We start from the raw sequence: 22,211 nt of genomic DNA, 5'->3' as shown, positions 1-22,211 counted from the left end.
GGAGTGAGGCTTGGAAAGGCTGTGCCAGCCCTTTTCGCCCCAAGGCTGTCCTAACTGTCATGTCCAGCTGCAAATTGCCTCAGAACCCTGACAGAGCTGGCAGTAGGTCCCCCCCCCCTTCAGGCCTGCTGCGAAGGAGCCTCTGAAAGGCCCTGACTGAGGGGAGGGAGGCCTTTCCAAGAGCAATGCAGGGGAGCCTGAGGGACTTCCTTTTGAGGGGGGGGGGACTATCGCCTTCTGCCAAACAGTTGGCTGACAGGGAGGCCACAGAAAAGCCCCTTCTCACTTAAAATACTGCTCTGGCCAGGGGTTAGAAACAGCCAAGCCATGTGACTTTCTTCTTTGCAACTCTCTGCACAGCGTTATTCTGCAGATGAAACTGGTTTTTTTGTCTCCTGTTTCATCTGCACAACAACCCTGTGCAGTAGATCTCAATTCAACAACAACCTGTGTGGGAAGCCTTAAATGTTTCTTCTCTACCACAACCCTCTCCAAAGTAGCCCTTTCTGCCTGGGGAACTGATCTTTATACTCTGCAGATGAGCTGTAATTCCAGGAGCTCTCCAGGGCCCACCTGGAGGTTAGCTACCCCAGGGTTAGAAATATGCCTGGAGGTTTGGAGGTGGCACTTCAAAATCGTACAATGCCTCAGAGTCCAGCCTTCAAAAGAGCCATTTTTGCCTGCAGTTGGGAGGGAGTGGTGCAGGTGTGTCCCTACTGGCCTATTGGCTATGGCCAGCCCTTATCAGCAAGACCAGCATCAGTCCTGTGAGTCTGGAAAGTGCAGGAAGATCTAAATAAATACTTACAGCCTGAAACTGTAAATAGTGAGAGGGAGAGGAAGGGAAGATGATTGGAAAATGCTTTGAGACACCTGAGGCCTGCTGGGTCACTGCGGCCCATTCCCAGTTCTCTCAGACCTCTCGCAGCCCCACATACCTCACAGGTTGACTGTTGTGGAGAGCCGAATGGAAAAGGTGTTTGTGAACCGCTTTGAGACTCCTTTGGGTAGTAAACAACAGGGTACAAAAATCCATTCTTCTAAAGAACAACCATTAAAGAAGCATGTAGGCACATAACATTTTATCAACAGTGAAAAAATGGAAAAGAAGGAACAGGGTGGACACCTGTGTACTGTGACTACCCCATGTGTATTAGGGCAGAGGGACATTTCGGTGTCTGTGGCCTAATTCACACAAGAAGGGAAATGACGCAGAACTGGGGGGAATTGGTTGCCATGTAATCTTCCCCTAAGAAGAGTCTCCAGTCTGTTTTTCCTTCACGTATCTGAAGACATGGCTCTGGAAAGCTCATCTGTAACCACTATGCCACAATTCCCAAAGGTCAGTCCTCTCCCACACTCAACGAACATTCCAAACCACAGGTTCTTGACACCTATATCTCCACACCCACACCCTCATTTGCCACCACGCCACCACAACCTCCCACACAACACACACATTCAACCCCATGTCCTGACAGACTGGACAACTCCTCCCCTTCCTCTTCCCACTGCCAAGCTCTAGCGCCCGTTGTATTCTTGGATAAAACGGGCTTTGCCCCTTGTCAGGGACATACCTGCTCCCCATCTTTCACCAATGGGGATTTCCCGACATAGATCTTTTTACCAATGACAGCAACACAAAGTGCTACTTCTGCTCCAGGGGTGGTATGGATACAGCATCTCTAAGGGACGCCTTTCTCCAGCGCTGGGAAGGATTCCTTTTCTAGGCATTCTCTCCCTTTCGTCTCAGAAGCAGAATGTTGACAAAGTTAAGCATAGACAACATGCAGTGCATAGTGATAACACCCTTTTGGACCCCCAAATCTAGTATCCCTCCCTATTTCATCTGTCCCAGGGAAGGTTCATTCACCTGCTGGACCAAGAGGACCTCCTCCAGTGGGGGGATCGCCTCCTCCCCAAACCTCACCTGCTAACTGGGGGATTGGGTGGAGTGGATTCTCGAAGCTGCCAGGTGCCCTGCTATGAGATGCTCATACGCTGCTAAATGGTGCAGGTTTGTGGAGTGGTCAACAACCTTTGGTCATACTCCAGAATCCTGCTCACTCCATGAGATTTTTACTTATTTGGCTACTTTGAAGGACTCAAGACTTTCTAATTCCTCCATCAGGGTCCACCTAGCAGCTATTTCAGCTTCTCATAAGTTTGTAGAGGGCAAATGACCTGAAGGAAGGGAGGTTCTGAGGAGATGGCCACCAACTCCCCCACTCTTTGCACTGACCTTATAGCAATGAGGAAAGCTGTTTTGTATGACAAGTTTGCCGTAGCCATCGGTTCAAAAGGCTTGTGTGTAAGGTCAGAGAGAACATATGACAAACTCCACTGATGAACCACAGGGGAGACGGGTGGAAATAAATTTCTTAACCCTTTGAGAAACATAATACTCAAAATATGCGAGAACACTGGTTTTATGCCCCGGCGTTGAGTTTGTGCCTAAAGTGGCATCAAAATTTCATTTGGGACAGAGTCTGGCCTTACCTGTGTTTTTTTCCTAACCCAGAATCGCACTTTGAAAGACAAATGCACACGTTAGACATGCACAGATCAGTTCTTTTTTATTTAGACAAAACTAAAAACTTCAGGCAAGACAAGGCATTCTTCATCTGTTTCAGAGATGCTGACAAGGGCAAACTACCGCATCATTGCACTCATTTCTCATGCTAGCAAAGTTATGCTCAAAATCCTACATGCTAGGCTCCAGCAATATGTGGACCAAGAACTTCCAGAAGTACAGGCAGGATTTTGAAGAGGCAGAGGAACTAGAGATCAAATTACCAACATACGCTGGATCATGGAGAAAGCAACCGTGAGAACTGAACATGGAATCACTGGTTCAAAATTGAGAAAGGAGTTCGGCAAGGCTGTATACTGTCGCCTTGCCTATTTAACTTGTATGCGGAGCTCATCATGAGAAAGGCGGGATTAGAGGAGTCACAAATTGAGATCAAGATTGCAGGGAGAAATATCAACAACCTCAAATATGCAGATGATACCACTCTAATGGCAGAAAGTGAAGAGGAACTAAAGAGCCTGTGGACGCGGGTGATGGAGAAGAGTGCAAAAGTTGGCTTGAAACTCAACATCAAGAAAACAAAGATCATGACATCTGGCCCTCTCAATTCCTGGCAAATAGATGGGGAAGAAATGGAGATAGTGACAGATTTTATTTTCCTGGGCTCCAAGATCACTGCAGATGGGGACTGCAGCAAAGAAATTAAAAGATGCTTGCTCCTGGGGAGGAAAGCTATGGCAAATCTAGACGGCATCCTAAAAAGCAGAGACATCACCCTGCCAACAAAAGTGCATTTAGTCAAGGCTATGGTATTCCCAGTTTCAATGTATGGCTGCGAAAGTTGGACCATAAGGAAGGCCGAGTGTCAAAGAATTGAGGCTTTTGAACTCTGGTGCTGGAGTCCCTTGGACTGCAAGGCGAACAAACCGGTCAGTCCTAGAGGAGATCAGCCCTGACTGCTCCTTAGAAGGCCAGATCCTGAAGATGAAACTCTAATACTTTGGCCACCTCATGAGAAGGAAGGACTCCCTGGAGAAGAGCCTAATGCTGGGAGCGATCGAGGGCAAAAGAAGAAGGGGACGACAGAGAATGAGGTGGCTGGATGGAGTAACTGAAGCAATAGGTGCAAATTTAAATGGACTCCGGGGAATGGTAGAGAACAGGAAGGCCTGGAGGATCATTGTCCATGGAGTCGCAATGGGTCGGACACGACTTTGCACCTAACAACAACAACAAGGGCAAGGCTGCTTCGGTCCCAACAATTTCCAGGTGGATGGTTCAGGCCATTTCTCATGCTTACAAGTTTTCTAAGCTGGACTGTCCATTGCAGGTGATGGCACACTCTACTAGGGCTCAAGCAACATCGACAGCCTTTGCAGCAGGACTTCTGATGTCCGACATTTATAGGACAGCTACATGGTCTACTCCTGGCATCTTTGTCCGTCATTAATCTCTTGAAGTAGACTCTGTAAAGGAAATAGCAGTGGGAAAAGCAGTGTTACAATCAATACTCTGCACATAGCCCACCCCACCTCCAGGGTGAGAGATCTTGCTAATCTCCCATGTGGGACTGCACAGAAACCACAAAAACAGGTACAGGTAAATGTTCATTGAGTGGTCTTCTGTGCAGTCACACAACCTTACCTCCATGCCTGCTGTGGGCTGCTGATATGGATTGACTCACCTGTTCTGGCTGCAGGAAGAAGAGCTAAGGGAGAGTGCTAGCCTCTCCCATATCACAGGACCTTGAGTGGGAAGTCTCTCTCTGTGAGGGGAGGGATGTGCACTCATGGGAACTTCTAGAAGTTTATAAGCTGGCTAGTTATTTCTTCGTGGCAGGCCTGTGATTTCGCAGTACCCATGTGGAACGGCACAGAAGGCCACTTGATGAACAACAGTTACAGGTAAGTACAATCCTGTTTTACACCACTTACAAGAGGTCTGTAGTACTAATGGAAATCCAGCTATCACAAATAACACTAAACTACTCTCCAAAAGAGGTTATATTGCTTACCAATAGACGAAGTGAGATCATAGAATCATAGAATCATAGAGTTGGAAGGGGCTATACAGGCCATCTAGTCCAACCCCCTGCTCAACGCAGGATCAACCCTAAGCATCCTAAAGCATCCAAGAAAAGTGTGTATCCAACCTTTGCTTGAAGACTGCCAGTGAGGAGGAGCTCACCACCTCCTTAGGCAGCCTATTCCACTGCTGAACTACTCTGACTGTGAAACATTTTTTCCTGATATCTTCCCTATATCGTTGTACTTGAAGTTTAAACCCATTACTGCATGTCCTCTCCTCTGCAGCCAGCAGAAACAGCATCCTGCCCTCCTCCAAGTGACAACCTTTCAAATACTTAAAGAGGGCTATCATGTCCCCTCTCAACCTCCTTTTCTCCAGGCTGAACATTCCCAAGTCCCTCAACCTATCTTCATAGGGCTTGGTCCCTTGGCCCCAGATCATCTTCGTCGCTCTCCTCTGTACCCTTTCAATTTTATTTACGTCCTTCTTGAATTGAGGCCTCCAGAACTGCACACAGTACTCCAAGTGTGGTCTGACCAGTGCCGTATACAATGGGACTATGACATCTTGTGATTTTGATGTGATGCCCCTGTTGATACAGCCCAAAATGGCATTTGCCTTTTTTACCGCTGCATCACACTGCCTGCTCATGTTTAGTTTACAATCCACAAGTACCCCAAGGTCTCATTACCTAGAAGCGTATCCCCCATCCAGTAGGCATGCTTTTCATTTTTCTGACCCAGATGCAGAACTTTACACTTATCTTTATTAAATTGCATCTTGTTCTCATTTGCCCATTTTTCCCTTGTGTTCAGATCTCGTTGAACTCTGTCTCTATCTTCCGGAGTATTTGCCAGTCCTCCCAATTTGGTGTCATCTGCAAACTTGATGAGTAGTCCCTCCACCCCCTCATCTAGATCATTAATAAATATGTTAAAAAGTACCGGGCCGAGCACTAAGCCCTGAGGTACCTCGCTACTTACCTCTCTCCAGTCTGATGAAACACCATTGACAACAACTCTTTGAGGGCATTTCTCTAACCAATTCCCTATCCACCTGACTATCTGAAAATCCAGATTGCAGTCCTTCAACTTATCCATCAGAACATCATGGGGAACCTTGTCAAAAGCTTTACTAAAATCCAAGTAAATGACAATCTTGGATACAATGGCAAATACTCTGTGTTTTCTCTATCTCCAGGAATGTGCAGTGGCAATTGTTCATGCTGTTCAAACTACAATAGCCATTTAAAATTTAAATACAAAGAAAACAGGCAGCCATGTGCATAGAATACAGGAAGATCTCAGTTTCTTAAAGCAAAATGCTTATAGAATTTTTAAGGGACATTCCATATACAGTATAGGACTAATTCTGTGAAGGCAAAGGGGTGGCAGGTAACAGTGGATGAGCGATAGGGATGTGAGTATCCTGCATAGTGCAGGGGGTTGGACTAGACCCATGAGGTCCCAACTCTATGATTCTATGATTGACAAAGTCTTCCGAGACACGGGTAATTCACCAGGACTTGTTTGTTATTCTGTTGAAAATTGCACACTGTTGTTGGGAGGTTCCCTCATTAAACAATTTATTGAGCCTGCATGGTTTCATTTGGTGGCCCATGATATCTGTCAAACTTTCCTCCAATGCAATCTGTCAAACTTTCCTCCTGTCAACTTTCTTCATTGTCCAACTTCACACCCATATATGGTGATGGGGAATACAATCTGATCTTGGTCCCCAGTGTAATATCATATATAACCTTACATATTTCTTTCTGTTCCTCTTGGTGGATTTTGTGCATTCCCACATGGGTACTGTGAAATCGCAGGCCTACCATGGAGAAAGAACTTGCAAACTAAACTTCTAGAAACAACTCCCCAAAGTGCCAGCCCCTCCCATCACTCTCCCCCCAGTCTTCTCTTTGCTGCTGAAGAGAAAGGGCATATTTGTGACTACTGTGAGTACTTTCACAACTTCTTGACTATTCTTTGGAAATCGATTTGGATCTGAAATCTTGGTGCATTTGGAAAATGGCTCTGTTCAAGAAATATTCCCAATTTGGAGGCAAGATGGCCCAGCAGGATAATCACAGCTCCTACCTTTAATGTCTGATAGGGGACCATTCACTCTCTGGCTGTTCAGCACATAGGAAGCTTACACCTCAATGTCAGACACCTGGTCATGGGTCATGCTCATCCCAAACCATCATACCAGCATTTACTAGGCATGTTTTCCTCCACTGCGTTGCCCCTCCCTTCTGTGCATTCACACAACCCTCTTTCCTACCCCACAGTGGGCCGCTATGTTTGCCTTCTTGCCTGCCAGTGGCAAAGGGGTTAGGACTGAGGAGAGAGTGCTGGCTCCTCCCATACCATATGACTTTAGGCAGGAAGGTCCCTCTGTGATGGGAGGGGCTGCATTCTGGGGAGTTGTTTCTAGAAGCTTAGCTTGCAAGTTCTTTCTCCGTGGCAGGCATGCTACTTTGTAGTACCCATATGTGAATGCACAGAAAGCCACTTGATGAAAAGGGGTTCTGGTAAGTGCAACCCTGTTTATGTCTTAATGCCCAGTGTAAGTCACCCATGCAGAGTCTCTTGTGGCGCAGAGTAGTAAGCAGCAGAAATGCTGTCAGAAGCCATCTGCCCATGAGGTTGGGAGTTCGATCCCAGCAGCAGGCTCAAGGTCGACTCAGCCTTCCATCCTTCCAAGATCGGTAATATGAGTACCCAGGTTGCTGGGGGGTAAAATGGTAATGACTGGGGAAGGCACTGGCAAACCACCCCGTATTGAGTCTGCCATGAAAACGCTAGAGGGCGTCACCCCAAGGGTCAGACATGACTCGGTGCTTGCACAGGGGATGCCTTTACCTTTTAAGTCACCCGTGACACATGCACACACTTAGGAATCCTTTTTAGTTCCCTTGTGGCTGCCTTCCTTAGTCTCCGACTCCTTCTGATTTCTGGGTTGTAGTCACTCTTTTGTTTGATGGTGGAACGAAGGCACAGAAAATCCTGAACAATTTTGGTTTCTTGTCAGCCTTCAAGTTGTGCAGTTCGCCGGTAGTCCTGACTTTGCTCTCCTTGACCTTCTCTGTTTCTAGGACGCTGCCGCCTCATACAGGTCGTGTATGCGACAGAACAAAACAGGTTCTTCATGCTGGTACAAACGATAACTGACCGCAACGTCTCCTCCTACTACATCATGGCCTACCCCCAGGGTGAGGACAAGAAACCGATGGACTCTGTAGGTCAGGGGTAGCCAAACTGAGGCCCTCCAGATGTCCATGGACTACAATTCCCATGAGCCCCTGCCAGCAAATGCTGATCCTGATCCTGGAGGGGGTTGGACTAGATGGCCTGTATGGCCCCTTCCAACTCTGTGATTCTGTGATTCTGTGATTCTATGACACCTGGAGGGCCGCAGTTTGACTACCCCTGCTGTAGGTAGAAGCGAGCTGGGGGTCCCCCCGTGCTCATGTCTGTGTGTGGCTTGCTGGTCTAGTCATTTTGTGATGACTTTGTGAGGGACATTAAGCCAAAGTGATGACCACTGAGAAAATCTAGGGTCATGACATGGAGGCAGGCAAGTGCACTGCAGAATACCTCTTGCCTTGAAAACTGTACTGGGCCACCATAAGTCAGCTATGACTTGGAAGCATTTTACTCACAGAGAGCCATGCAGTCAGTTGTAATTTTGGGAGGTCTCCAGCAGCCATTGCCGTTGAATGGACATAGAGCCTGGGCCTTCCTGTAACGTAGCCTAGCCTAGCGGTGGTCCAGAGCAGGTGGTCCCTGAACATCTTTGAGGCTGCGAGCACCTTTGGAATTCTGACACGGCATGGTGTGAACAGCCACAAAACGGCTGCCACAGGAGGCAGAGCCAGACAGAAAATAGCCACCGCAGCAGCAGCATACCTTCACGCAAGCTGTTCAGATTCTTGTGCCGTGGTGGCAGCTGCAGCCAAAGCAACATGGTGCCAAATCTGCATGGCCAATCAAATCTCCAGTTGTCAGACCGAAGCCTTGTGGCGGGGGGGGGGGGGGTATCATCAGAGTCTGGGACTAGTATCTTAAAAATCTCCAGGACTGCAGCATTAGAAATTGGGCTCTCTTTGGACGTGGGGAGAGGGGGATAGATGTTTTAATAAATAAATTGAGGATCCCAGCCTGTTAGAAGCCACTTGCTTCTGAGCTGTGGACCGCTTTTCACTTCACATTACTCACTTGGGTCTCCTCCCCCCCCCCCTTTGATTTGCAGACACGGAGCATTACGAAGTTCTTTCCCTTGTTCCAAAGTTCATACCGGAATGTAAGAGTCAGTATTCTCTGATACCCATTTAAAACCATGAGGGTAAATTTAAGGCCTCAGCCAGCAGTTCTGCACTGAGTTGTACAACCTAGATTGCGGGACGTATCCCAAGTTTGTCATAAGAATAAAGCAGGGGACCCCAACCATTTTTGAGCCTACAGGCACCTTTAGAAGTCTGACCCAGAATGACAGGCTCAGCTGCAAAATGGCTGCTGCAGGAGGTAGAGTCAGCCACAAAATGGCTGCTGCGAAGAACAACCTCTCCTGAGTGTGGAAATTTCCAGGATGACATTCCCTTTTTTTCAAACAATGCTTCTTCTGGGACCCTTAACTTGAGGCTAAAAGTATGCCAAGGGGCGGGGACACAAGGGGGCATTCTGCTGGATCCCATGCCTGGTGGAACTGTTGGAGAGAAGAGAGCAATCTCCTTAGCCCCACCTTCCTGTTTCCTTTAAGGACCAAGAGCAGTGGGTTCCAGTGACAGGAAGGCAGGCGCCACTTAATTATTAGAAAGCATTTTCTGACGTGAGACCTGTTTGTAGATGGAACGTGCTGCCTCAGAGGGTGGTGGAGTCTCCTTTGTTTAAAGTTTTCAGGAGGATATTGGGTGAGCCCCTGTCAGGGGGGGTTGGATTTTTATGTCCCTAAGAAGGGGAGTGGCTGAACTGGATGGCCCTTGGTGGTCTCTTCCATCTGTGTGTGATTCTGATTCTTTGCAGCCAATGATCAAGGGTTTGTGGTGATAATCGGGCAGGAGAAAAACACAGACATCCCCATGGTACCCAAAGGCATCTCCTATAATCCTTTCAGCCAAATCTTCTACATCTGGGGAAACATGATCTTGCAAAGGTAAGAGCCCCATGCCATGGAGCACGCTGCAGCTCTGTGGCCTCCTTTTGGTGCCCCAAATGCCATGTGGGGACAGGGATGGGGGGGCTCCTTCCCTTGCTCCTGTCTTCTTTCTGCATCAGAAGAAAGTTCCTGATTTCTCTACATGAGAAATAACGCTAGCAAAACTTTAAAAAGAAGTAGTATTACGTGAAGTCTGGTTAACCCAGACTCTGTTTGCAAAAGGGATTCCGAGGTGATGATAAATGATTTCTCTCTGTCTTTCTGCCTTTCTGTCTGTCTGTCTGTCTCTCTCTGTCTCTCTCTCTGTCTCTCTCTCATATCCTTCTTGCTTTATAGTAACGACTTGAAGAATTACCTTTACCTCTCCCATTTCCCCAGCACTTCCTCCATCAAGTATTTTGTTCAGTCCTATGCTGGGCACTATGCCTGTGTGACTGATGATGAGCAGGTATAGAAGCACAGAAACATGCCGTTGGAAGGCTTGGCAAGGGAACTCGCAGCTGCCTCCCCACCTGCCCCAGTGACCCCCGTGTCTGGTTGGCCTGTTTCGGGTCCTGCTTCTTACGACCCGAAGGAGTCCCAGAGCAGCTTCCAAACCCCGTTCCCTTCCTCTCCCTGGCAAGGCAGTTGGCGATGAGAGAACTGGGACTGGCCCAGGGTCACTCAGCTGGCTGCATGTGGAGGAGGAGTGGGGAATCGCACCGGTTCTCTGGATGAAAGGCCACTGCTCTTAACTGCTACACCCCATTGGCTCTCAACCTATCTGGGAATGAATCAAGAGCAGAGCCGTTTAATTAATTAGTTAGTTAATTAATTAACCACCTTTCTTCCCTAAGGAGTTCAAACAGCTTCCCATATAGATAATATGTAAAATTGATTACAAATATATATGTAAATACATAAAACAAAAATTTAAAGACACAATAGGACTGCTTTAATAAAATGCAGTGCTAAATGAAACTGCCTTCGGCTGCCTTCTAGAAAGGGAGAGTGAGAGGGGGTCAGGCACCCCCCCCCCCGGGGAAGTTGTTTCACAGTTGTGCGGCTGCCACCAAAAAGGCCCCCCAAACGAGCTTCTTGGATGGATGGAACAGGCAGAAGGGCTTTCCCTTGCAATCTTAAATTCCTGGGCAGGAAGACAGCAGAGAGGCAGCATGGTGCAATGGTTCAGAGCAGCAGAATCTCATTGGGACATCTGTATTTGTCCTCAGTTGTCCTCCCCATGAAGCCTGAAAGATGTCCTCAGGCCAGTGACCATTTCTCAGAACTCTCTAGGCCCCACCTGCCTACCTGGCACGGTACCTGCTGTGGGGAGAGAAAGGGAATGAATTAGTACCTAATGCAGTGGTTCTCAACCTGGGGGTCAGGATCCCTTTAGGGGTCGAATGACCCATTCACAGAGGTCGTGGCAGGCTGGCTAGGGGGGTGCCATCTACACAACAGGGTAGATCAAGAGAGAGCATTTGTCTGTCTGGGGCAGCAGAAAAGAGCAAGAGCGGCATGGTGGGACAAGAGGCAGAACTGAACTGAGAAACTGTGGGTGGGAAATCCAATTTATATAGAAAAACAATGGATCTTCACGCCATTGGTCAGTTTCGGTTTAATTTCTGTGAAAGAAACTTGCATAATTTTATAAATGGTGGTCACCACAACATGAGGAACTTCATTAGGAAGGTTGAGGACCACTGACCTAATGCAACTGCTTTAATATCAGGGGTTGTACCCTCCAGGTAGCTGTGACCCAGTTATGGGCCAGCCACTGCAGGTGTGAACTTGAGAAGCCATCTGATACATAAGTGTTGTTGCACTAGGTACCAATTAAGTCCCAAACCCAGTTCCAGGTGTTGGCTTTGACCTTTAAAGCCCTACCAGGTTTTCTCTGTCTTAAAGTGTCTCAGTGCAGCTTACAATTGCCTTTCCCTTCCTCTCCCCACCACAGGAGTTCTGCCAGCCAGGTTAGTGTGCCATGTGCCCTCCAGCTGGACCCAAAATTGTCGTCCATTCTGGAGGGGCATTATAGCTTGCTCACTCCTTCTCCATGGCAGGATCTGCCAAGACAGAGGGGAGGGGAGGGGAGGGGAGGGGAGGGGAAGGGAAGGGAGGGGGCAGAGGCTCCGGAGACTGGCTGCTGTTGTTGAATGGGGAGGCTGACGTGAAAGTGTTCCATACATCCTTTGAGGTCTGCTTCTGGTTGAGGCGCTCTGGGAGGGAGGCCTAGGCTGCAAAGAGAAGGCTTGGCACCCATCAGGACTGCAAATCTTGCTGCTTGACCCTTCCTTCCTTTCTTTCTTTCTTCCTTCCTTCCTTTCTTCCTTTCTCTCTCTCTCTCTCTCTCTCTCTCTCTCTCTCTCTAGGTCTGGATCTCCAATGAAGGCAACTCCATCATCAGAAAACTTTACCCGTCCAGGGCATGGAAACTGCACATCAACCTGCAGCTGATGAGTGCATCAAGGCAATATACACGGCACGAGGCAATGATCACCCTGTTCTTTGACAAGAATAGCCTCCAAGAGGTGAGACCGGGCAGCCTTGGTTCATCTTCATGGTTTCTGTGCAGTCACACCTGAGGTGGGCATCTTGGCAGAACCTACCACAGAGTAGGGGTGAGCAGAATTGTATGGAAGGGTGGTGTAGAAATCTAAATAAATAAATAAAGTAATAAATATATACATATGTACACATAAAATTCTAGAAGCTCCCAAGAGTGCTCACAGATTCAGATACATTTATTTCGGTCAACAGTAAAACGCTATATAAGATTGATTAAAAGTTTCAAAATACTTCATGTGTTCAATAGATCCATCCTAACCCTTGTACATATTCAGCCAGGCACTTCTACGTTTAATTGCTAATCTTGCATATTTGGCAATAATATAGGATAAATTCTTATTTTTATCTGAATGGAGTTCCTTTAATTTGGCTTTGTCTTGAAGTAGCCCTTAAGTCAGTGAAGATGGAATACAGTAATTCCTGACGCAATTGGTTGCAAACAAAGCAATCAAAAATCACATCTTCAGCGTTCTTGATGTTACCATCCTGGCATATGCAAGTTCGTTCCTGGGGTGGAAGCTTATTATATTTTCCCTCTACCCATGCTGAACGGAGAGCATTATAGTGCAACTAGTAATATAGCCTGCTGTATGAGGAAAACAGCGGGCGCTAGGAACTAACCTTTGTGCGTGTCCCCTGGCGGCGGTCCTCTGGGTCGGCGGCTCTTTGAGGGGGCGTCAGGCCACCGGGCAGGGAGCCCCCGGCAGCCGCGCTTTGCACGACTACCAGGGGCTCCCTGGGGCAGCAGCCTGACGCGGTGAGAGGTGCTTTGCGCCTCTCACCGCGTCAGGCCGAGAGCAACTGTGAGCCGTGCTGTGTGGTTCATCTTCGTGGCTTCTGTGCAGTCCCACATGGGTTCTGCGGAATCGCAGGCCTGCCACGGAGAGGAACTCGCAAGCTTTTATACATATAAAATTCTAGAAGCTCCCAAGAGTGCTCACCCCTCCCCTACAGAGGGTGACTTTCCCGCCCAAAGTCACATGATGTGGGAGGGGTTAGCACTCTCCCCTCAGTTCTTTTTCTGCCGCCTCCGAGAGAGGACTGTTCAGCAAGCTGAAGAGAAATTTTACCTCAGATTCAGAAGGAAGGCGAATGACTCAGAATTCCGATATTATGGGCCACTGTTTTAAATATTAGCGGCCTTGTTTAAATAAGTAATTAAAATAATTTAAATAATTAAATAATTTTTAAAAAAGAGAGAGAGAGAGAGAGAGAGAGAGAGAGAGAGAGAATAAAGTGGGGTGAAATATCCCCAAATGAAAAGCTGAGTCCTTCGCCTCTGTTCTGACAGGGGACAGTGCCTCAGCCTTGCTGCCAAACCACCCCGGAAGTCGAGGGGAGGAAGAGCAGTTTGTCTGGAAGTTCTCTGAGAGACGGCCTCGGCGCCTCAGACCTGCGAGGAGAGAGAGCGCCGGCGGCTGATTTATGGCCAGCAGCCACAGTCGGTGTGCTCAGGGCCAGTCCCAGTGGTGCCTAATCGAAGGAGGAGTCTGCCCTGTCTAGGGCCACATCTTGCCCACTGGTGAAGGAGAGCCCCAGCGGCTGATTTATGGCCAGCAGCCACAGTCGGTGTGCTCAGGGCCAGTCCCAGTGGTGCCTAATCGAAGGAGGAATCTGCCCTGTCTAGGGCCACATCTTGCCCACTGGTGAAGGAGAGCCCCAGCGGCTGATTTATGGCCAGCAGCCACAGTCGGTGTGCTCAGGGCCAGTCCCAGTGGTGCCTAATCGAAGGAGGAATCTGCCCTGTCTAGGGCCACATCTTGCCCACTGGTGAAGGAGAGCCCCAGTGGCTGATTTATGGCCAGCAGCCACAGTCGGTGTGCTCAGGGCCAGTCCCAGTGGTGCCTAATCGAAGGAGGAATCTGCCCTGTCTAGGGCCACATCTTGTCCACTGGTGAAGGAGAGCCCCAGCGGCTGATTTATGGCCAGCAGCCACAGTCGGTGTGCTCAGGGCCAGTCCCAGTGGTGCCTAATCGAAGGAGGAGTCTGCCCTGTCTAGGGCCACATCTTGCCCACTGGTGAAGGAGAGCCCCAGCGGCTGATTTATGGCCAGCAGCCACAGTCGGTGTGCTCAGGGCCAGTCCCAGTGGTGCCTAATCGAAGGAGGAGTCTGCCCTGTCTAGGGCCACATCTTGCCCACTGGTGAAGGAGAGCCCCAGCGGCTGATTTATGGCCAGCAGCCACAGTCGGTGTGCTCAGGGCCAGTCCCAGTGGTGCCTAATCGAAGGAGGAATCTGCCCTGTCTAGGGCCACATCTTGCCCACTGGTGAAGGAGAGCCCCAGCGGCTGATTTATGGCCAGCAGCCACAGTCGGTGTGCTCAGGGCCAGTCCCAGTGGTGCCTAATCGAAGGAGGAATCTGCCCTGTCTAGGGCCACATCTTGCCCACTGGTGAAGGAGAGCCCCAGTGGCTGATTTATGGCCAGCAGCCACTGCAGGTGAGCTCAGTGCCAGTCCCAGTGGTGCCTAATCAAAGGAGGAATCTGCCCTGTCTAGGGCTTCAGCTACCCCACTGGTGAAGGAGAGAGAGCTGGTGCAGCTGACTTATGGCCAGCAGCCACTGCAGGTGTGCTCAGTGCCAGTTCCGGTGGTGCCTAATCGAAGGAGGAATCTGCCCTCTCTAGGGCCTCTCGTAGCCCACCGATGAAGGAGACAGAAGAAGTTCGGCATCGGCCTGTTTATCATTCGCATTTAGAGGCGATTTGTCTCCTTGATGCCAGCAGGCACCATTTCCTTGATGTCAAGATCTGCTGCTGCTGGCTGATTCCCAAGGGCTGCCTGGCACTGAGAGTCCTTGATCACGTAAGTCATGACTCCATGTGATGATAAATGTCATAATTTGGTGCCAAGGGGTGCTGTGTTGACACACAACTCACCAATTTGTCAGCTCTCTGACAATGAGACCCTGAGCATGCTTGCCTCCATAGTATTGCCACCAAGCGCTGCTGCCAAGCATCAGCACCAATCATCGTTGCCCAGCAGTGCCACTGAGCATCACTGCCAAATGTCACCACAGACTGTGGGGAAATCCAAGGGACAGGCAATGGTGCTCTCCCCCTGTCCCCGACTTTGAGCGTCAGCTCTGCAAATAAGCTCTGCCCACATTCCCAACACCCAGGAAAGATTGGGAAAGAGATTGGACATGTGGTCCTAGGCTATATAGATGCCATTACCTGCTGCCACCACAAGTGAATCTTTGACACAGTTGCTGGCAAAGGATCTGAGATAATCTCAGAACTGATTATTATAAAAGCAAGTGTATTATAGCCTTCTGTCTACAGAGGCCCTGAGTAAACTTGCATTCACACCTACATTAGCAGAAAAACAGGATGTTTAGACTCAGGAGGAAAGGCTGTTCTTATTTTGGATTGTTTTAAATTAAGCATCTCAGAGCCACCTCCATCATTCTGGAGGCTTCACTTCAAGAAGGACATAGATAAAATTGAAAGCGTACAGAGGAGAGCGACAAGGATGATCTGGGGCCAAGGGACCAAGCCCTATGAAGATAGGTTGAGGGACTTGGGAATGTTCAGCCTGGAGAAAAGGAGGTTGAGAGGAGACATGATAGCCCTCTTTAAGTATTTGAAAGGTTCTTACTTGGAGGAGGGCAGGATGCTGTTTCCATTGGCTGCAGAGGAGAGGCTAGATATCAGGCAAAATTTCTAACCCAGGGGTAGCCAACCTCCAGGTGGAGCCTGGAGAGCTCCTGGAGTTACAGCTCACCTGCAGAGTATAAAGATCAGCTCCCCAAGCAGAAAGGGCTACTTTAGAGAGGGTTGTGGTAGAGAAGAAACATTTAAGACTTCCCACACAGGTTGTTGTTGAATTGAATGACTTGAGGCCTACTGCACAGGGTTGTTGTGCAGATGAAACAGGAGACAAAAAACCCAGTTTCATCTGCAGAATAACACTGTGCGGTGGCCTCAAATCTGCAGAGAGTTGCAAAGAAGAAAGTCACATGGCTTGGCTGTTTCTAACCCCCGGCCAGAGCAGTATTTTAAGTGAGAAGGGGCTTTTCTGTGGCCTCCCTGTCAGCCAACTGTTTGGCAGAAGGCGATAGTCCCCCCCCACCCTCAAAAGGAAGTCCCTCAGGCTCCCCTGCATTGCTCTTGGAAAGGCCTCCCTCCCCTCAGTCAGGGCCTGTCAGAGGCTCCTTCGCAGCAGGCCTGAAGGGGGGGGGGACCTCCTGCCAGCTCTGTCAGGGCTCTGAGGCAATTTACTGTTGGACGTGACAGTTAGGACAGCCTTGGGTCGAAAAGGGCTGGCACAGCCTGTCCAAGCCTCACTCCCCTTGGCAGCCCTACTGACCTCTCCCTTTGGTGGTCAGGAGCAGACTGACAGCCATTTCTCCAGATTGCCCCTGGCTGGATGGAATTCTGGTCTGTCCTGGTAAGGGGCCAATCGGAAGGCACGAAGCCTTCCACTTGTCAGTCCAGGGCCAAGGGACCAATTGTTGCCCCCCCCATCACGGACTGATCCCACCCCAACACCCCTTACTCTTTTATTAAGAGGGAAAAGATGGATTGTACATTCTTTTTGTACAGTACATTCTTTTTGAATGGCCATGGATTCGGCCTAAAGGGTTGGAAAACTTCTCCTTAAATAAATGGCCCTCTTTTTTCTAAGATTTCATTGGGATGGGTAGTTTATAACCAGGCATGGGTTTTCTTCCCCAAATGGTTTGTAGGTAACTCTTAAGTCAAGAGCTCTTCTGATCTGACAGCCAGCTCTGAAGCAGAGAGGGCTCTGCGTGCCCCTGGGAGATGTGCCCAGAGCTCTACTCTTTTTTAGTTTAATGGAATGGGATGATACATGTACTGTATTAATCCTTAATCACCTTCCTGATCCAGGAAAGGGTAGAAGGGCCTCAGTATAGACGTTATCATGTTGAATGGTGTTTCCACTAAACTAACAAACTTTATCTCTGCCTGTGGTGGTGGTGGTGGTGGTTGGCAGCCATTCAATCATGTCCGACTCTTTGTGATCCCATGGCACAGCTTTCGCCATGATCCCCGATCCCACACCGCCTCCCTCAGCCATGGTGTGTTCTGGCCGGTGTCCATTTTGAAAGTGGTGTCCATCCTGATCTGTCAGTCAGTTCCTTACCTTGTTTATCTTTGATCATCCTTTTGCAAGCAGCAAATGTCATTTGGAACCTCTTTACTTGTGTGAAATCATTTATTGTATAATCTTCTGCTTGCATTTTTTACTCCAGTAAACATCACTGTCTATTTTTGCTGGCCTTTGAAAATACACATTTTATTTTCTTCTTCCTTTTTTCCTGCAGATTTTGCTGCTTTTTTGCATTCAGTTATTCTTATAATTTCATCTACCTGAGGTAGATAGCCCCATTGCTATCTCACTGAATTACACATGTTCAGAGTTTTTTCCTGCAGCTTTCATGGCTGGATTTCTTCTAATAGACATCTGCAGTAGAGCGACCTGGTCGAATGAGCCACATTCGTCCACCACTGACCCCTAGATGTCAACTCCTGGAGAGAAGTTACTGTGGGTTGAGCAGTAGGTACTTCAGTCTATTTTTCTGCTGTATAAGCCCACACCCTCCTCCACAGTGAGTGATCTTGCTATTCTCCCAGGTGTGACTGCACAGAAACTACGAAGATGAAATGAGAGTAGCACTTAGCTGCAACTGTTGTTCATCGAGTGGTCTTCTGTGCAGTCAAAAAATCCTCCCTCATTCCTGCTGTGGGCTGCTGCTGATAGATTGCCTTACCTGTTCCAGGATAGGAAGAACTGAGGGGAGAGTGCTAATCACTCCCACAACATGTGACTTTGGGTGGGAAAGTCACCCTTCATGAGAAGAGGGGTGAGCACTCTTGGGAGCTTCTAGAATTTTTATATATATATATATAGTTTGCTTCTCCGTGGCAGGCTCTGCAAAGATGAACAAGTTATAGGTAAGTGCAACTCTGTTTTCCTAACTGTGTGATTCATAACTGCCTATTCAGTTGATAGACAATAGGCCTCACCCCCCCCCCCCCAGGCCTTTCTATGTCATCTGCTCCCTTATTTCCCTTGCACTGACATTGACCAGTCAGAAGACCCACATCATGGCAAGGGGACTCTCCTCTTGACATTGTAAACACCTGTGCAAAGGGAAACTGGACTGGAAATCTTATAGGGAATGGTGGTGGGAAATCAGGGCTGGTTGTGAGCGATCGCCATGTGACACCCCATTGTCACCATGATTGCAGCAACAGGAGATACAGGAAAGATCCTTGTTGGCCCTCCAGGGGAACTGGGTGTAAACTGCACGGAGCTTTTATTCCAATGCCAGGTCGATTCAGTCCCTGCCGTCTACACAGAATGCGATTTCCGTTTTGATTTTGGGCGATTAAAATTTTCCTTCTGCAGCAAGAAGGATTGATCTGGAGTGACCCTACCTTTATTGTGCGATATCTTAGAGTGCTTTTAATGCTTATAATTTTAAGATTCGGATTGAGAAAGCAGGCTGTTTTGAATCTGGGCTCTCCTGGTAGAGATGCCCTGATTGGCCAAAGGTGCCCATGTGACAAGCTTGCCTTAAAGGAGAAGGCCCTAACTTCTTTCCACGTCTGTCAGTCTTGGATTTTTTTCTCACTCCTGCCTTCTTCGATCCTCTCCCTCCCCCCCCCCCCAAGAAAAGAAAGAGGCTCCCTGCTTGGCTCCTCTACCACCCCTTCAAGAAAAGAAAGAAAGAGGCTTGGCTCCCCCCCCCCTTCTGAACTACCCTAACCACATGCAGAACACTTTCCTGGGGGGGGGGGAAGACCCGAGTTCAAATTGATCTGAATTCAACAGGATTGACAATGGAATAAACAAAGTAAGTGCAGACTCTGACCTGGTTGGCCCCTGTGTGAGACAGGATGCTGGCTTGGATGGACCGCTGGTCTAATCCAGCAGGGCTCTTCTCATATTCTTAATGTCCTCTGGGACAAAGGTTCTTTGCAACAGTTGCTCCCCTTCCCTCTCCTTTTGAAGGTCCCTCAAAACGTTTCTCAATGGAATCAGTCTCCTTTTCTTCCAGATAGTTTATATGGAGGATGACCTTGGCAATGGAAAGCTGATCAGGAGAGAATTCCCACAACGGTATATCCTGACCTACAGCCACATCATTGACTACCCTCACCAGTTGTTATCTTCTGAGTGAGTGAACTGACTTCCAGATGAGCAGAGGATGGTATGTGGGTTGGTGGGACAGCATGGGGACAAATCCTTGCACCAGTCGACAGGAAGCTGGAAAGCTGCAACTATTGTTGTGCAGGTGCTTAGCCCCCAGTGAAAGCCCCGTTTCTTTTTCCTTGCTGATAAGTCAGAAGGGGGCAGCCTGAGCCAAGGCAAAAGGATGAAAGCCCTTTTGAATCACAGAATCATAGAGTTGGAAGGGGCTCAACGCAGGATCAGCCCTAAGCATCCTAAAGCATCCAAGAAAAGTGTGTATCCAACCTTTGCGTGAAGACTGCCAGTGAGGGGGAGCTCACCACCTCCTTAGGCAGCCTATTCCACTGCTGAACTACTCTGACTGTGAATTTTTTTTCCCTGATATCAAGCCTATATCGTTGTACTTGTAATTTAAACCCATTACTGCGTGTCTTCTCCTCTGCAGCCAATCTGACAAAGTCAGTCCCTGGTAGACACCAGAAGGGTCTCTGGGTGGGTGACCCAGGTGCTTCTCTTGGGCTAAGAGTGCCCACATCCATGCTTATGCACTCCTTGCCTGGTCAGGTGATGCATCTGCAAAAGCAAGGCACACAGAACTCCTCTATCCTTTGGTGGCATGGAGAGCTGTTCTGCAAAACTGCCTTGACCTGTCTGGGTGCTCAAGAATTTGGCTGAAGAAAACACTTTGGTCCATAGCAGGGTAAAGAGGGGAACTTCTGGCCAGATCCTTGCCTGCCTCTGAGGAAGGCAAATAAAAAATAAATTCACTGCCCACCCCTTAGTATGGTTGAGTTGTACCTTGGCTCTTGGCAGAAGACCTGTTTTTCATGAAGGAGGCCCCAGGGTCAATTTCTGGAAGCAATACCAGTGAAAAGGCACAGGGGGACTAGGTGTCATCAAAGGGATCCACTAGATCCCCTGGAGAGCCACTGCCAAACTGAGGAGGCTTGACTGATATTGATAGGCCAAGGCAGCTTAGTGTGATAGAATCACAGATTTGGAAGGGCCCTCCAGGGTCATCTAGTCCAACCCCATACGAAAGGCAGGTAATTCACAACTAGCTGCCCACCGAAGGATATTAAATCCTGGTAGACTTGTGGTAATGCCTTAATATCCTGAAACTTAGCACAGTACCTTGTATGGCTGATAAGCACAGCATGCAGAGTGCATGCAGCAAGAAAACAACAATGAAAGGCACATTCTCCAAGGTTGTACTTAACTAATATAGTAACTATTTATTAGTTAACAATTCTACACACTTAGAGGTAAAGAGAAGATTCCTGTGCTAATCTAAGTAGCTGGATGGAGAGAGATGCTTGAGGCATCTCTGCTCCATCATGTTGCAGGCTTGAGGAAGGAGGAGGAGAGAGAGAAGATTTAGGAAATAAATTACCCTCTAGGGACAGGTCAGTGAGATCAGAAGGTGAGTGGTCAGTATTCCTGTCTATCTCACTAACTCTATGGTGTTTTCGTTTCAGTCTTAAGTCAGGAGACATCGCACAGAGAGCTGTTTTTAACACCCACCAAAGTGACCCCAAACAGGGGCAACCTCTGTTTTCCCCCATTGGTATCCAGTTTCCTTTTCTGTTAGGCAGGGCCCCCAGGCTTTGATGCTCTCTTGATCCTGCTCCTGGTTCCTAGGGGCAATGACTACATCAAGTTCAGCCACAGCTGCCCATTTGCCAGGGTGCGAATTGTGGATCTGCCGCCACCTCAGCGCTTCACCCGGAAGGAGTATTACCATACTAAGCCTCCAGACATTATGGATAAAACGGGCTTCCACGACAAGAGGTCTCTGATTGTCTACCAGGGACTGATCTTTGAGCTGCTCTGGCTGCACTCAGCATACAACAGGGTGAGAAAACGTCTCCTTCATCTCCTTTCCCCTTTGAGCTCTCTGGGAGGGGTGTGTATGTTTCTTTAATTGCATCACAAAAGGCAGCACCTAGCTCCTGGGGCTTTCCCGGGTTCTCATATCCTTCACTCATTTCCTGTTGCTTTGGGGTTTTTGAACAAGAGTTGGGTTTATATCCCACTTTTCTGTAACCAAAGGAGTCTCAATGTGGCTTCCATTTGCCTTCCCTTTCTCTCCCCACAACAGACACCCTGTGAGGTGGGTGAGGCCAAGAGAGCCCAGATATCACTGCTCGGTCAGAACAGCTTTATCACTGCCGTGGTGAGCCCAAGGTCACTCAGCTGGTTGCATGTGGGGGAACCTGGCATGCCAGATTAGAAGTCCACACTCCTAACCACTACACCAAGCTGGCTTTCCTGTGTTCCACATGTTCCCCTCCCTCTAGTGATCAGTTTGATATTAAATCCCTTTATGTTCAGCCTATATTCCTGCAGATTTAATAGTTTCATTTTATGCTGAACGTAAAGCACTATAATATAGAATTGACCACTAGAGGGAGCAAAAAATGGGTGGTCCTGAAACATCCCACCCGCCTCCCAGCAACAGGAATGCACAAACAAATGGGAAAGAACAAGAGTCCAGTAGTATTTTAAAGACGTGGCTGAGTAAGAGCTTTCATGAATCACTGCTCACAAGTGAGGAATAATAATGCAGAAGAGGATTTGATCTCTGTATGCATGAAAAATGTAGGCTGCAAAGCAGTCTGTGAGCAGTCTCTATGAAGCATGGGCCCGTGGCCTCATTCTGCCAGTCTTTTGGGATGTTGCTGTTTATCCCACGTAGGGAGGAAGGGGCATGCATGCATGTGGTCTATGCCTTCTCTATACTAGGGGCCCTCAACCTTTTTGAGCCTGTGGGCATCCTT

The 22,211-nt window shown here is 48.5% G+C and overlaps 1 protein-coding gene across 5 annotated transcripts in view; it reads left to right on the top strand.

Moving 5' to 3' along the window:
* Window positions 1-22,211, top strand: part of LOC143837077 (cation channel sperm-associated auxiliary subunit gamma-like) — a 103,507-nt gene that overhangs the window by 39,947 nt on the left and 41,349 nt on the right. For 2 of the 5 annotated variants that reach the window (XM_077336536.1, XM_077336533.1), the window contains exons 12-18: window positions 7,662-7,778; window positions 8,819-8,869; window positions 9,589-9,718; window positions 10,058-10,169; window positions 12,076-12,234; window positions 19,298-19,416; window positions 21,073-21,286. In XM_077336536.1, the coding sequence (XP_077192651.1) occupies window positions 7,662-7,778; window positions 8,819-8,869; window positions 9,589-9,718; window positions 10,058-10,169; window positions 12,076-12,234; window positions 19,298-19,416; window positions 21,073-21,286 (902 nt within the window). Of the gene's footprint in view, window positions 1-7,661; window positions 7,779-8,818; window positions 8,870-9,588; window positions 9,719-10,057; window positions 10,170-12,075; window positions 12,235-19,297; window positions 19,417-21,022; window positions 21,287-22,211 lie in introns of all 5 variants that reach the window. The other 3 variants (XM_077336535.1, XM_077336534.1, XM_077336537.1) reach the window with 3 other exon arrangements.

The sequence above is a fragment of the Paroedura picta genome, chromosome 5 (genome assembly GCF_049243985.1).
Source record: "Paroedura picta isolate Pp20150507F chromosome 5, Ppicta_v3.0, whole genome shotgun sequence".
Lineage (NCBI taxonomy): Eukaryota > Metazoa > Chordata > Lepidosauria > Squamata > Gekkonidae > Paroedura > Paroedura picta.
Note: the sequence above shows the minus strand (reverse complement) of the source record. Positions and strands in the feature narration are given on the sequence as shown.